The following is a 15,156-nucleotide window of genomic DNA, read 5'->3' as shown; positions in this document are numbered from 1 at the left end:
TTCAACTAAGCACATGCAAGGAAATCACAAAATTTCTAGGAAAACTCAGAATGTGGCAGCAGAAAGGAATTTCACTATTGATTACTAGTCTCCAAAGAGGAAGAGAGGTGGCTTCCGGTTTTCCCAAAGTAAAGGCAGAGTTGGTATTAAACAGGGTGTCATATTTAGAGACATAATATATTCATGGTGTACTGCCCTGAGGCCCCGCCGCACTGTTTCTATTGCACTGCTGCATCAGTATGCACTGGCATTGCGATGTCTGCCAAACGCTGTAGTGAGGTGCCCTGTTCCAAGACTATTCTGTGAGTCTGGTTCAGATGATTAAAATGGCTCTTAGAAAGCTGTCGACAGCATTGCTGTTTGGTTTAGCAAAAGGAAAACCAAAACCTGAAAAGTAAAATTTTAAACAGGTACTAACTTTTTAGTTTACCTTTTTATGTAAAATATATTTTGAAATGGCACGCCTTGGTTTAACTACAGAATGTGTGAATTCCCTTTTTATACCCAGTTCACGCACCATGGGAGGCCAGAGATATTCATTAAATCTTTGAACAATGCACATACGTTCCTATTTATATGCTTCAGGAAGAGTTCAGATCTCACTACATTTCTATTTCTAAGCATCTATATAATATTTATTTTCTTAATGAGACATAAATAATGAATAGTACAGCTACTTTGGAGTAAATTAAAGTGAAATATATTTAGTGTTTATGTCACTGCAAAAAAAAGATTAGGGTATTTGTGATATGTGATTTCTTTACAATAGAAGATGATAAAGGGGAGTAAGGGTAATAGAGGATTATGTATCTTCTGTTTATAATTCTTATTTGATACCATGATTTTTAATATCCTATTTACTCAACTGTTTATAGTTCAATGCCATGGAGAAAATATTCTGTTAAATTAATTCAAGAAGTAAGACTGTTTTCTTTACTTGAGAAGCATGAAAAACTACTTTAATTTAAACCTTTTTGTATTCAATTCAATTTTCAATTGCTTTAATTTCAAGTATTCAGTTTTAAAAAACAAACATTTTACAAAGTTTGAACACTAGAGGGCATTTTTGTTTCTTGAAATAAAGGTTTATAATTTTTAAAAAAGAGGCCGAATAGTGAAACACTTTTTGATTCACATTTTTCTGTGTGTTGCATGTTGGTACTGCAAGGTTTTGGAGGTGGTGATTTTTGTTTTGGGGTTGTGATTTTTGTTTCTATGTTAATTAAATGAAAAAGCACACGTGAGGCGACTAGGGTAGTGTCTGCTACATAATAAGCACTCGGCAGATGTTTGTACCCCTCCTAGGACTCCTTTTGTGGTTTAACTTCAAGATAAAGACTGACAAATCCTCAAAAGGCTCACTGCTCAAAAATACGTGTATTTCAGAGTTATATGCATTAAAAAATACTAGATTTTCATATTGACTCATTGGAAAATGCTTTCTTTCTGAATTTATTAAATAGTTCTGCTTTTCCTTGATTATAGGAAAGCTAACTTGCTGGTGATAGATACCTGGCCTATTCACTTCTTTAAAGCCTTAGTTGGTCAGTACTGAAACTCTTTTGTCTTCCTTCCTTCCTTCCCACTCTCCTTTTAGAATCTTCTAAAAAGTTTGCAACAAAAGGGTGTGCTGATGATGAGATAGAGAAAGCCGAGGGAACACCAGCTCGCTCGTACTGTGCAGACCCCTCACCAGGCAGACAGCAGAGTGGGTAGCTAGGGCGGACCCGCTTCCTAGGGCACACCCTCCAGGTGGTGGGGTCGCTCCTCAGCTACCATCCAATTACCTTTCCCTTTTGGGACTTTTCTGAGGGGGAGGGAAGAGGACAGAGGGAGGAATGAGAAGGGAGGGAGCTTTTGTTATCTGCTGACTGCACTGCGGTCTGGCACTCAGTCTTCCTGGCTTCCAGGGAGGCAAGGCTGGGGGGGAAGGCAGGGCGTGGGGAAGCCCTGCCTGCCCCAGCTGCTCTCCTTTCCAGGCACATATTCACAGTAGGAGCTGCTGTTTTGGGTGGGCAGAGTCCAGTTCAGGTTAAAGGGTAAGGCTGGTGTCCATTCTGTGCAAAGAAGGCTTTAAAGTCCTATTACAGCTGATTCTCTGAACCTCACCAAAGAGGTTTCTGATGCCACCTCTGAAGTGGCACCCCTCTTTCAACTGGTAAACAAGGCAGTGGTCACCAGGGAAAAATTTAGGAAAGAAGGAGGGGGAGAGTTCTCCTCAAGTTACAGTCAACTGGAACCTTTTCAAAAAAGTTTTATTTCCTAATCCAAAATTAATTTCCTCTATGCTTTAAAAATTCCTGGTTAATATCTATAGCACATATTAATCTGACATATGGTTTAATTAGTTTTGTAAGGACATTCTTCCCATCAGATTGTATTCTTTGAGATTCAGATATGTTGTATTTATCTTAAGAATACTTTGTCCTTAACCTAGTGCTTTGCATCTAAGAGACTGAGTAAGTGTGGAACTGAACTGAATTAATTATCATGTACCTCACTGAATTTTACCACTTTATTGTTGGAAGAATTAGGAGAAAAGGAAAGTACTATCTCTAGTTAGATGAACTGAACATTAGCCAACTAAAATTAACTAATTTTTCCATTTGAAGCAAACAAGTAAAAGAAATAGGATCTAAAGAATAATTCCCATAAACCTAAGCATTATCATCAACTACACAGCTTCGTATGTTTTACCTCTTCCCTCATCACTGATGGGCTAATCTTTTGATGTTTTATATGATTTAAGAAAAATTTTTAGTTTTAATTTGTATACTTCTTTCTTCTCACAAACCATATATGTCCTGTAAATAAAACAGATAAACTAAAGATCAGCATAATTTTATTTCTAGTTTAACGTAAGTCTAAAAACAGGGGAAGTCTTATCCCATGCAGAGGTACTAGGTCAATAGCAAGCAGTAAAAGAATGCACAGGACACTCAATCTTGGGTTCCATTTCAAGAAGCAGCCATACTGTGCAGAAGCAGGCACGTTACTGGCCACTGCTTCCGATCCTGATGGTGTCACCTTCGGCAGAGCTTGACTTAGGGCAAAATGTGGGTGGCTTTCTCCTCCCATTCTATCTGTAGTCTGGTAGATCCTCAGGAGCATAGTCTAATGATGGCAGTACATATGTGGGGGCACTGATCCTATGAAGATGAAATTAGTTTGGGTTTTGAAATCCTTTAGGCTGTAGTTCAGTTCAGACAGTGTGCATCAGCATCACTAACAAAGCTTTTCCATATCTAAGTACGCCCAGCCTGGCTCCTGCAAATTCTGATTCACTAAGTGTAGGAGAGTTCCGGGACACTGTATTTAAAAAAATGCTTAGGTGCTTCTAATGTGAAATACTAGTTCAAAAAAAATCATTGACTTATGTAATAACTCCTTGAGAAAAGACACCATTGTCTTTTTGCTCTCTCTGGTACCTAGCAAATTGCCATGGCCCATGGTAAGGGCTGCTCAATAATTGTTAAATGAACAAATTATTTTATTGCTTCTCTTTATGCTCCCGTTTACCTCTATGGCGCTATGGGATGATGCCGCCTTTGCCTAACACTATGATCACACCAAAAACTGCTCTGGATAACCAGTTCAGGTTCAGTGTAAATAGCAGGTTAACAGACCATCAATACTGGCTGTCAGTCTAGTGCACGAAGGACGTCTTACCGATTATTCTCTGAGCCTTCAGGACAGCACTGAGAACAGACCTAAGACATTTCAGTAATGTGAATACTTGCAACAACTATCAACTATGCAGACTGTTTCCAGTATGTTCCTTTACATTAGATGTTCTCTGGAAGAAAATTAGTATTAGTTCTTGGTTTTGGTAATGTACACAGAGTAGGAGGAAAGTAAAAGTTAATTTTTTCCATTTTTTCAAAGAAATTCCACTTACTTATCTAACCTTTAAAATATTAACCTATTGATCTCTAGACAAACAGTCATAATAATGGCTTAATGCATTTATTCTAATAGAAGAGCTTCAGAAATAAAATCTGGATATAATCATTCAGTCAAGGGAATACTTACACTCTCACTCTGAAAAGGATTTAAGAAATTTCCCCCCATTTCGCCATCATCCCTTGGAGTGCCCGGTTGATTACTCAGGCTCATGTTATTGGGAGAATTCTGTAAACAAGATTTAGAAAACAGAGCATTGTTGAAGATTTTAATTTCCCTCTTGCATTGTACTGTCTCAAAAATGGAATCTATAGCAGTATCTCTAAGGACAAAGCAGACTTATAATTCTAATCTTAGACTTCTACCACATATTCTAGTTCATTTTCTTCATCTTGACAAGCACTAATGCTTTCCCAAATGAAAATTAAAACTAAAAAACCCTCAAAATAGCCCACCACAACTGTTTTTCTGGTCTTGGAATCAATATTTATTCAATTTTTCACGCTCAGCGTACAGAGCTCCTAGACCTCTGGAGCATTTGGAAACCGCTGCCAGCAGGGGCATGAAGAGGAGAGCCCACCCACCGGCTAGGCCTGATGGGCGAATGGCTTCCCTTGGTGATTTTATTAATAAAACTTGAAAAGGTCACTGTTTGAACAACATTTCCCCTTAATTCTACATTACTACTTCAACTATTCTAAGGTCTGAATCATAAGGAAAAAAGGGAGATAGTAACTATAGTTAAGAACAAGAGAAATATCTTAGGGCTTGAGAATTCAGTATGCACTTTTAGAGGAAAAGAGGGCTTAAAGTAAACTGCTTTGGAACCTTTTCCTGTTGTTCTGAGTAGAATGATCTGAAACTTTCCTTTATGATAAAATGGCTGATATTAGCAATCCAATCTAAAACTAAATTAGCTGTATATTGCTTCATATTCTATTTAAATTTGCCCACCTCATTATTACTTCGCAGTTTTAGCCATGCGAGTCTATATGATACTCCACCTCAATAGGAGTACAGAGTGGCTGCCACATGAAGCCTGTTCACGCAGTATTGCAACTACAACTGAGGGACTCTTCCAAAATCCAATTCATTGACTTGTGAAACTAAACTTCAAAGTTAAAAATTTTTGTTTGTTATTTCAAATGGAAGGAAAATTTTAGATTTTTTTCCCCCTAAGCCATTTCCATTTTATATTCTGTTTCGGATAAGTTTTTAGACTTTTTAAAGAAAAGTGTTCTGAGGATTTTAACTTATCTAAAGCCAAGTTATGTCACAAAAATTAAAATTTCATGAATGAGTTATTCCCAGAAGAGTATGTGCTTTCTAATAATATGGTTAAACAGTAAAGCAGAGATAGGTAGAAGAGCTGGTAGAAATCTTGTCCCGCTGTGCACCCCACAGGGAGGATCTGAGAACAAGGATCCTCTGAGACCCACAGGAACTCCATGTGCCAATGAACGCCAACAGCTGGGGAACCACAGTTTGATAGCATAAAGAGAACTCTATTTTTTTGGATAAATTTTTCCTTGAAAATGTTAGTTTCCCAAAGAATACAGAAAAATGTTAGTGCTTTGAAATGAACATGGATAAATTGATGTCCTGAAAAAAAATTTTAAGTGAATTTAATGAAGTGTGTAATATTTTATAACTCAATTATAAAAGTTATTAAATAATCAACTGTACTTTGAAAACAGGAATGATAATGCTGACTTAGTTCAAGAAGAAAACTAAATTTATAAAAATATTGTATCTTTTTGGTGGAGGTAGATTTCTGTCATTTTTTTACATAATAGAGAAATTGGTCATCTCAGAATGAAAAATCTAACATATATATATTGGTATTTAAGGGTATACTTGAAGCTTATGCATTCTATCAAATGTATGAATGAGCCCTCCCCATCCTTGTGTAACATTTACATGACGTGCACTGCCAGGAGCTGTGTAGCTCTGATTCACTTGGGGGTGTTCTTGGTCTCTGCTACACTTTTGTCATGTGTCCTTGCTTGATTTACTATTTGGAAAGTTTAGCTAACTTCAAATCTAATTGTTGACTCAAACTCTTGATTTAAAAAGATTTCAAATTTGAAAGTAACATTGCATTAATATATTTAAATACTTACAAAAAAAACATCTCTAGTGTTTTTAGTTCTGCTTTCCTCAATCTTTTCATAGCACGGCGGCTCTGCATTACATTCTTTTTAGTAGGGGGGTTATATAAGAACTTTGAAAGGAAGATTAAAAGAATACATTCATCACATAAAATTGAGCTAATGTCAAATATCTGAAACTTACTCCTCTCCAGCTCACTGGGCATATTTGAAAATCTTCAAAATGGGCAAGTCCAAAGGAAATTGTGCTAGTCATGATCATTGAGTTACATGATGAAGATATAGGCTAAGGACACACTCAATTTTGGCATCTGAGAAACAACTAAGACAGTGGTTCCTAATACCAGCCCAGGTTATGAGGGGGGTTTGGCAATGAATTGTGTGTTACCATTTTATTGTAGCTATGTTTGTGTGCAGTGTATCCAATAGATTTCATCATAAGGCAAGAACATAATATACAAAAAGGACTTAGATTGGTCAAAAAGGCATTGCAATTGCTTGAGCACATAATTAGGGAGTGGAGTACAACAGAACACAAGTAAAGATCACTTCTAGCTACATTAGGTACTTTGTTTGTGTTTCTTACTTCAGTTAATGTGTACTTCATTCCCTGCTTATAATCTAAGAATTCAGGTTGAAAAAGTATTGTTAACATTATATTGATTCAGTCTTTAATGGATTTTAATACATTGTCATTCACCTTTTCTTTAAACGGGAATGTTTTTCCCCTTACTTGAGCTACGTCATGTATGCACACACACACACACACACACACACACACACACACACACACACACACACACACACAGACACACACATTTCCCCTATCTGACACATTTAATTCTCTTAGGCTATCTATTCTCTGATGTTATTGCAAGTATCGTTCTGTGTCATCTCTTTATTAGTAACATTGTCTCTTCTTCCACTCATCCTCAGAAGTTATTCCAAACCTTTTCACAATGCTATTGAAAAAGAGAGTACTTGTAGAAATTTTGAGCCTGCCTATAATTGGAATAAAATAATATTGATATTATTCTAAGCCCTCTAAAAATGAATTTTGAATGGATTGCTCAGAGGCTGCCAATAATGAGTTTTAGAGAATGCTTTGATTCTGCCAGCTCCCCCAAAGAACAAACTGCCAGTCATGTTCTTCCAGGGTGTACAGATGAGCTAGAACTCAGGCCACATACTTGAGAAGATGGCAGAGATCAATAGTTGCTGATTAGCTCCCTTGTGAATGAATGGTTTGGGATCTTTAACTGGAACTAAGTTTCTGAGGACAGAAAGCTTCAGATGGGAAAGACTCCTCTGATAATTTATTAAGTATGTTATGATCAGATCTTGCCTTCTCTGGTATGGTTTTCTCAGATTCAAAACTATAAATGTAAGTATTTTAATGTGAACTGTGGAATTTACTTAGGTGATTTCCTTTTAAGAAAACAAACCATGTGCACCTCTCCACCCCCAACATATTCAACAACTCTAAGGGAAAATAGTTTTGTTCCATTGATAAATGAGTGACTTCTCAGTTGCAGAAGGGATAAAAAGAATTTCACATTTCATTAAAAATAAGGCTTCCAAATTAAAAGTGAATCCTGTATTTTGAGAAAGATGCATCTGAGTTTTAGGTAATCCTCAACTGAGCAAGAAATAATTTAAAAAGTTTGGAGCTTTGAGCTCATTTTGCCACTGAAACAGTGCTACCAGAGTGCACTGACAGTTGAGTTCCTAGCCCACAGAGGTAAAATAAATAATGAGAAGGAGGATATTTATGTAGTGCTTCATAGCCTTTAGCATATGTTCCCACTTGATTCTCAACAATTTTATGAAGTAGGCAGGGAATGAACTGTAAGCTCTGTATTTTAGCTAAGGATACTAGGCATAAGAGAAATTAACATGTAGCCACAACTTTTAAGTAAAAAACTGGCTTTCTGATTCTCAATTTGGTATTTTATTACCTTGCATCTAAAATTAATAAAATAGTTATGTTTACAATAAAAATGTAGAAAAAAAACTAAAGTAGTACTAATAACATTTAAAAGAGGAGCAAGTCATTAAAAAATATGTAAATAATGGTGCTTAGTGGAGACATTTAAAAAAAATATGTAAATAGTGGTGCTTGACAAGATATAGGTTTACTTCGAGAACCCGGAAGATGTGGCTGTAGACCTTAGAGGATTTGAACAAAACTGCTAAGCTGCAATGGTCAACATTACCTTTTGATTCACAACCAAAAATTACTAGAAAAATAATAGGATGGAAAGGAACAAACCCAGAAACAAGAGAAAAGGGAGGAGAGAGTTTCTTGAGACAGCTGGTCATGTGTTGGAGAAGGAAGAAGGGAGAAATGGAATTAGGGACAATGTGCATAGCTCAGAGTAAAATGAAATAACTGGGCTCTCAGTGGAAAGAGGTAGGGAGAAAAATAATTAGGGTGGTGGTGGTGGTGTGTACTATGCACGATGTGCTGATTAGAGCAAAGCGACTACAGTATAATGGAGATGCAACAGACACGCGGCACACCACTATCAGCCTGGCTGGAGCCTGCAGCCTATGAGCCTGGGGCAGTGCAGCAATGGGATGCTCTGGAGCTAATCTGAAGGCAGATGCAACTAGTCATTTCTAGTACATTGTTATGTGGTATTTTATTACTTGGGGATAATTCTTATGTTAATTGAAATGTATTTGAACTTTGTAAATTTTCCTTAGTGCATCTGTTCCATCTTCTCAGTTATACTGAGCTTCTTGAGGGCAGAGACCATATCTTGTTTATCTTTGGATTTTCTGAGCTCATCATAATGCCTTTTGGTACATTAATGTTTACTGAATGAAGGAACTCCTGCTTAACTATAAACCACCTGAGGACACAGATTATGTTTTTATTTAAAGAAGTATTTTGTATCTCCCCACAGTGCACAGGTCAATACCCAATACAGGGAAGTACACAATGGGTGGTCTATTAATGATTAAAGAATAAGAAATACATCATTAGGCAAGCAAATGTTATCAGCAATAGGCTCAGGGTAGTGAAAAACTTGTCATAGAGAACAGGAATGGGAAAAGCAGCACAGAAGGAATTTAATGGATCTCATATGAGGACAGATTAGAAGATGGCATTTAATTTGTCAGTATGACTCTATTTAAAAATTTTAAGTCCTTTATAAATTACAAAATAGTTTCCCATGTTGAATTTTGTTTGGGTTGTTTCAGTGGGAATTTTAGTAAGATGGCCTTAATACTCAATTTGGATGATCCTACCTTTGTGTAATAAAGAATCATCTTTAGATATAAGAATGCTTCTCAAATATAACATGAGAAATTTATTGGTGAGCATAAAGCACAATTCAACTACTACCACTTATTAGATAACCTCAGATACCCAATACAACCATGGTCACCTGGTTGTAAAGGTGCTTCCCAGGAAGATGGCTCTAATGGAATTACACAGTGAATCTTATTTTGAAAATAGGCTTTTTGAAGGTATACCTAATACAATTTCTCATAGAGGTAAGTCACTGCTTCTTATAAATATTTATCTATTTTTAGAAAAGAAAAAGACCTTCTTGATTATTCCTAAACACAAATATCCAAAGTGCATATAGAACTTGTGAGGCGAAGCAGCCAGGGAATGAAGAAACAATGTCAGAATGCCGATAAAACATTTTCTTAGATTGAGGTTTAATGTAAAAAGTTTCGTAGCTCAATCTTATTTTATTTTCCCTGGCATCAGGAATTTTACATTATTATACCTGAATATAAATTAGAAGTAGAATTAAAAGTGAAGTCATCCTTTAATGAATTTCTGTATTTATTGAGCAGATTTCTGAGAGAGTCATTCCAGTGGTAGCTAATAATTAGTTCTTATCAGCCATTCTAAATATATTTTTGACCCACAGAAAACTATTTAAAATTCATCATGACCTAAAAAATATTTAGGTATTCTTCAAAAATAAAAGGCATGTTAGCAAAGGATTAATTTTAGATAATCTACTTAAGTAGGAAAAGACACATGCTATTGGAAGGTTCACTTTTCTACTTGTATTAATATAATTTTCCTCTAAGCACTTTCTTATTCTATTTTGGGGAACTAGAATAATGACTGAGGACATCAGCATTGCCTAATGAAGGTTTGAAAGACAATGAGATGCTCTTATAACATATAACCACTTTTTCCAGTTTACCTCTTTGCATGTTGCTGTAGACTGCACATTTTCAAAAGATCTAAACTATCAGTTTGCTTTACAAATATATAACATCATAATGTGATGAAATTGGTTATTACTTGGGTATCATGTAATTAATCATGTGTAGTATGTCCTATAAATTAATCTTAGCATGTTTAGGAACATTCTTAAAAGACTCATTTACTCTTTCCCACAGATCATATGCATTAAAAATTTTAACTTCCACTTAATCGATCTGGACTCCTGCTTTCAACCTCTTGTTTTAGAACAACATTCATACAGTTATTCTAAAAATCTTAATAAGAATTCCATGTGGAATAGAATACATATAAAAAACCCCACAGAGTATATACAGGGTACTTACCTTGGAAATACTGTCCATATCTCCTGAGCCTAAAACAAAATATGAAAAGAAGGCCTTTATTAGGTAATGACTTCATCTGTAAATTAAGTACTCCTTTAATATAAATAAATGTGGTGCACTGCTTGTACTTTTCAGTGTATATCACCTGAATTTCTTAATCTTAAAACATTCTTCTTCTCTTACACTGCATAGAGAGTAAGTACCATCTGATGGCAAATGCAAGGACAAGCTGTACCTCTAGTCAATCATGTTTGTTTGTTTTTTTAATACAATGGCAGAATGAAGAAAACTTTACATCATCAATTCCTGAAAGTAAAATATTAGAGAAATCATTTGAAAATTACTCAATTCTAAATTTTAAAATGTATGCATGTGTATACACATATATATAAAAATAAGAGTGCATGAGGTATCTCTATATTTTCTGAAACTATGCTTCAAAAACTGGTAAAATATAAGTGGATATTTGTAATGACACCTAACAACATTCTGAACCATATTTTACTATAATAACTGAAAACCAAATATTTTTAATATTATTAAAAACTTGAAAGAAAGCAATATTCATGGCAACCCATCAAAAGTAAAAATATCTTCAAATTATAATTGTAGTTTTGTTTTGACTCTTGGGAGAAATGAACAATCAATACTAATTTTCTTATTTTAGAAATGGAATTATACATCAGGTAAAAAGGAACAATAATGAGAGTTTTGCCACAATATTAGCTTGATTTTTTAGTATTTTAACAATTTTATTGGCATAAAAATATACTGTTTTAATAGTACAGCATTCAGTGAGTAGTCACAAACAAAGTTAGGGTTTATTAACATGATTAATTTGTAAATAAACAGGCATTACAAATTATTAAATACTGAATGTATATGTGTAATATGTATATAGAAATATATACAATGTTCATTATAGAAAATAGTAAGCCATATACCAAACACATGTGAAACTCTCCTGCCAATTCTCCTCTAGTGAATAATACAACTGAAAAATCTTCTATGACCAAATATCATCTTTTTTTTGAATGATTTTACAAATTATAAGATTGGAAAGTGAATTACTTTGTAAACATTGGAAAATAAAATTCTGGAATGGTGCTGTCCAGTAGAGCTTAGTGTGAAGTTGGAAATGCCTCTCTGTGCTCTCCACGAAGGTCACCATGAGGCTGTGCACACTCCATATGTAGCAGTGAAACCGAGAAACTGAACTTTAAATTTTATTGAATTTCAATTTAAAATTAAATAGTCACACATGGCTGGTGGCTCCCATAATTGGACAGTGCAAATTAAGATTTAGAAATATAGGCAATGTAAGTATGTGTCCTTAAAAGCACAAGTCTATCAGTGTCTTGCAAATAATTTGATTATTGACGTTATATAACTCTTTGAAGTATCAGAGGGTGACATTTCCTGACCTTGGGTGAAGTTGTGAAATGTGGGTGTAATAACCTAAGTTACTCATGACACAGTTAACTTACTGCAACATAAGAAGAAATGATCCCTTTCCAAAAGAAAAAAATTACCACAAACTTCCACCTCCATTGTCAACTTTTAAATTAGTTTATGATAATGTTGCTTAAATATATATAAACATAAATTTTTGGGTTTTGAATTTGGCCTGTCTATACATATATGGTGCTGTGTAACCTAGTCAGTTTTATACCATTTGTCTCTAGTTCTCACTATTGTGAAACTTGCTATTTTCTTTGCAGATATTTGGCTTTATCTGGTGAGAAGGCATTATTTATGTCTTCAACATATTAAGTATCTTTTCAACATTGGTTATACTCTCAGTTTTATCATGAACTCAGAAAATGAGAGCAATATTCTCTTTGAGGAGAATTATTCAGAATGTGATTACTAATTTTATTTAAAAAAGAGACAAACATAAAATACAAAAACCAAGTTAAGAATTTCTTGCACAGAAACTAATGTTCCTCTGAGACTGTGTCTATAGACCTTTGGAAACAGAGAAACTAGTTGGGAAAATATTATAGTCTTCCAGGTGAGGCATGCATGATATGTGCCCACAGCTTTTAACATAAAACATCCAGATTTTCATAAAGTAAATACCTGTGAATATGAACTAGGTTAGAACAATTCTCACATTTCTGATTTGCAAATCACCTCTAGTCATTCATGAGGCAGAAGTTGAAGCACTTCAAAATGAGTTCCTATGTATGGAAGAACTTTGCAAATCATAATATTCACTATAAAGAATTAAGGTTATATTATGAATTTATTTCTAAATATCAAATTTAATATCCTTACCCAAAGAGCCATTCATGTGATGTGACTCCATTCCTCCTAATCCACCCATGGGACCATCTGACCCAGGGCCCATTGGAAACTTTAAAAAATGAAGAAAATGACTATGATCACATTGAAAACAATTGTTTATCTCAATATTATAATATCTATCTTTAACATTATAAGACATTTCCACAACTTATTTTCAAGCTATGGAGGTTATATTCCTAGATTCTGTCAGCCTTACAGGATCTCTGACTGGACTGCCCTACTTCCCTGTGTGCTGCATCTTCAGACTAACCTTCATTCATATCCAGATTTTTCTTCTGTGAATACTTTCAACTAGAAAGCACATACACTCCAGAGCCAATGAGAAGATAAGCATTCTCCTCTAGGCGACTGACAAATTTTGCTATTATAAAGACCAGGGGTGATTCAGAAGAAGCTACCAAAGGCATAGGCTTATTAGTAAGAATAATTCAACATTATTATGCCAACACCAACATTTTTCTTAGCAGACAATATATCTTTGTTCAAATGGACATAATAAATAATTTCATCTTGCAGATTAAATACATTTAGCTCCTTTGGGAAAGCTGAATATAGCTAATTCTTCTTGGCAGTCTCAACTATGTCAGTTCAATGACAATCAGATACTCTATAGTAGTTATATTTAACATTTTTAAAAGTAGTGAGATTATTTTATTTTCAAGTGAAATCTTACATTGGAAGCCCAATATAAAACAGATGAGAATAGGCATAGTGTGGCAGCATAGGCTGCTGGTGGCGAGTCCACGCCCTTCGTACTTAGTCTTTTCCTCATTTCCTTAGAATACTTCTGAGGCAATCCAGAACTCAGTTTGAAGACAAAATATCTATAATAATTATTAAAGACAGCCTACTGAAAACACTTGCTCTTAAAATTTCCCAGGCCAGTCTACAGAAGATTGAATGTGGTATGTGTGTATGTGTGTATTTATGTGTGCAGATGGGGTGTAGAGGTTACTAATTATACAGGACGTTAGAAGAAAAGTAATTGCCCTCAGCAGACAACCTGTAATGTATTTCTGTGTGGAAATAAGATGGCTTTCCATCACTGTGATCATATAAACCACGTGCTTACATATATTTCTCAGGATAATGCCATTTCTGTTGCCTAAAATTCTGTTGCTTTAAAGGACATGGATTGATTTTCAGTAAACAACCTGGAATATGTATGCCTCAAGTGATAGGTTAAAGAAATTAACTTTGAATTTATTGTTGTTATCCAGCTTTTGTCAAAAGCATAGTTTAGATCTGGGATGAGAAACTGATGCTGGTGAGGCCAGGAGCCTGTGAGTTTACTTGGTTTGGTCCTGTGATCTGGTCTCCATGGTGAAGGCACTAAGACTACAGGTGGGTACACTGGATGCACCTAACACCGCAGTCCTGGCCCTCAGCCGACCTTTGGCTGAGATGAATGACATTTGGAAAAGTGACATGTTCATCTTCTACTTTTCTTGGATCCCTTTCCTTTGTATAGACTAAGTTAGGAAACAAGAATGGAACATAGTGGGATATCAGCTCAGCTGCTCACAGAAATGCCTTTAATACCATATGCTCTTGGTTTCCTCCTTTTCAAATTATCAACTTTTAAGGTATGAAATTTCAGAATGAAAAGCTTTCCTGTATTTTTGCTGCATTTCTAAAATGAACATTGTTCATTATCATATTCAATGTTTTTTAAGATCTCTATAAAAATACCTTTTAGATATTACTGATAGGAAATGTTTTCGTTTTCCTGAAAAGCAATTTATTTGGTTGTATAAAACGAGTAGTGATAGCTGAAGGCAGTACCTACGGCTTAACAGAAGTAAAATGCAAGGCACAAACATGAACTTACTAAGTACAGTTAGATTTACTAGCAACCATGATTAAAAAGTAAACAGAAACAGGTGAAGTTAATGTTAATAATATATTTTATTTACCCTATTCTCAAAATAGAGCCAATATAGAATTTTTAATAAAATATTTTACATCTTTGTTTGTACTAACTCCTCAAAGTGTGTATTTTATACCTACAGCTCATCTCAATTTGAACTAGCCATAGATCAAGTATCAACCATGCTGGAAAGATTTAAAGTTTCTTTTGTGGTCTTCATTGCTAGGAAACTCAATTATAATAATCATTTCATTCCTGTTTTTGGTATACTTACAGGCATTCTTTTATGTCTTTTAATTTTTCTTTAATTTGAAATACTCTATATTAAATATATCTATGTATTAATTATATTCTGTTATAAATTTTTTTTGCATGTAGATCTTTTATAATAGATGAATAAAATATTTTCTTGTA

At 34.8% G+C, this 15,156-nt stretch overlaps 1 protein-coding gene across 6 annotated transcripts in view; it reads right to left on the bottom strand.

The window, feature by feature from the left end:
• The window catches only part of SSBP2 (single stranded DNA binding protein 2), a 299,317-nt gene that overhangs the window by 3,731 nt on the left and 280,430 nt on the right, over positions 1-15,156 (bottom strand). For 5 of the 6 annotated variants that reach the window (XM_036999672.2, XM_036999693.2, XM_036999677.2 and 2 more), the window contains 3 exons: positions 12,843-12,921; positions 10,563-10,591; positions 4,033-4,131 (listed from right to left, as the gene is read on the bottom strand). In XM_036999672.2, the coding sequence (XP_036855567.1) occupies positions 4,033-4,131; positions 10,563-10,591; positions 12,843-12,921 (207 nt within the window). The remainder of the gene's footprint in view (positions 1-4,032; positions 4,132-10,562; positions 10,592-12,842; positions 12,922-15,156) is intronic. The other variant, XM_073234476.1, reaches the window with a different exon arrangement.

Source organism: Manis javanica, chromosome 1, assembly GCF_040802235.1.
Source record: "Manis javanica isolate MJ-LG chromosome 1, MJ_LKY, whole genome shotgun sequence".
Lineage (NCBI taxonomy): Eukaryota > Metazoa > Chordata > Mammalia > Pholidota > Manidae > Manis > Manis javanica.
Note: the sequence above shows the minus strand (reverse complement) of the source record. Positions and strands in the feature narration are given on the sequence as shown.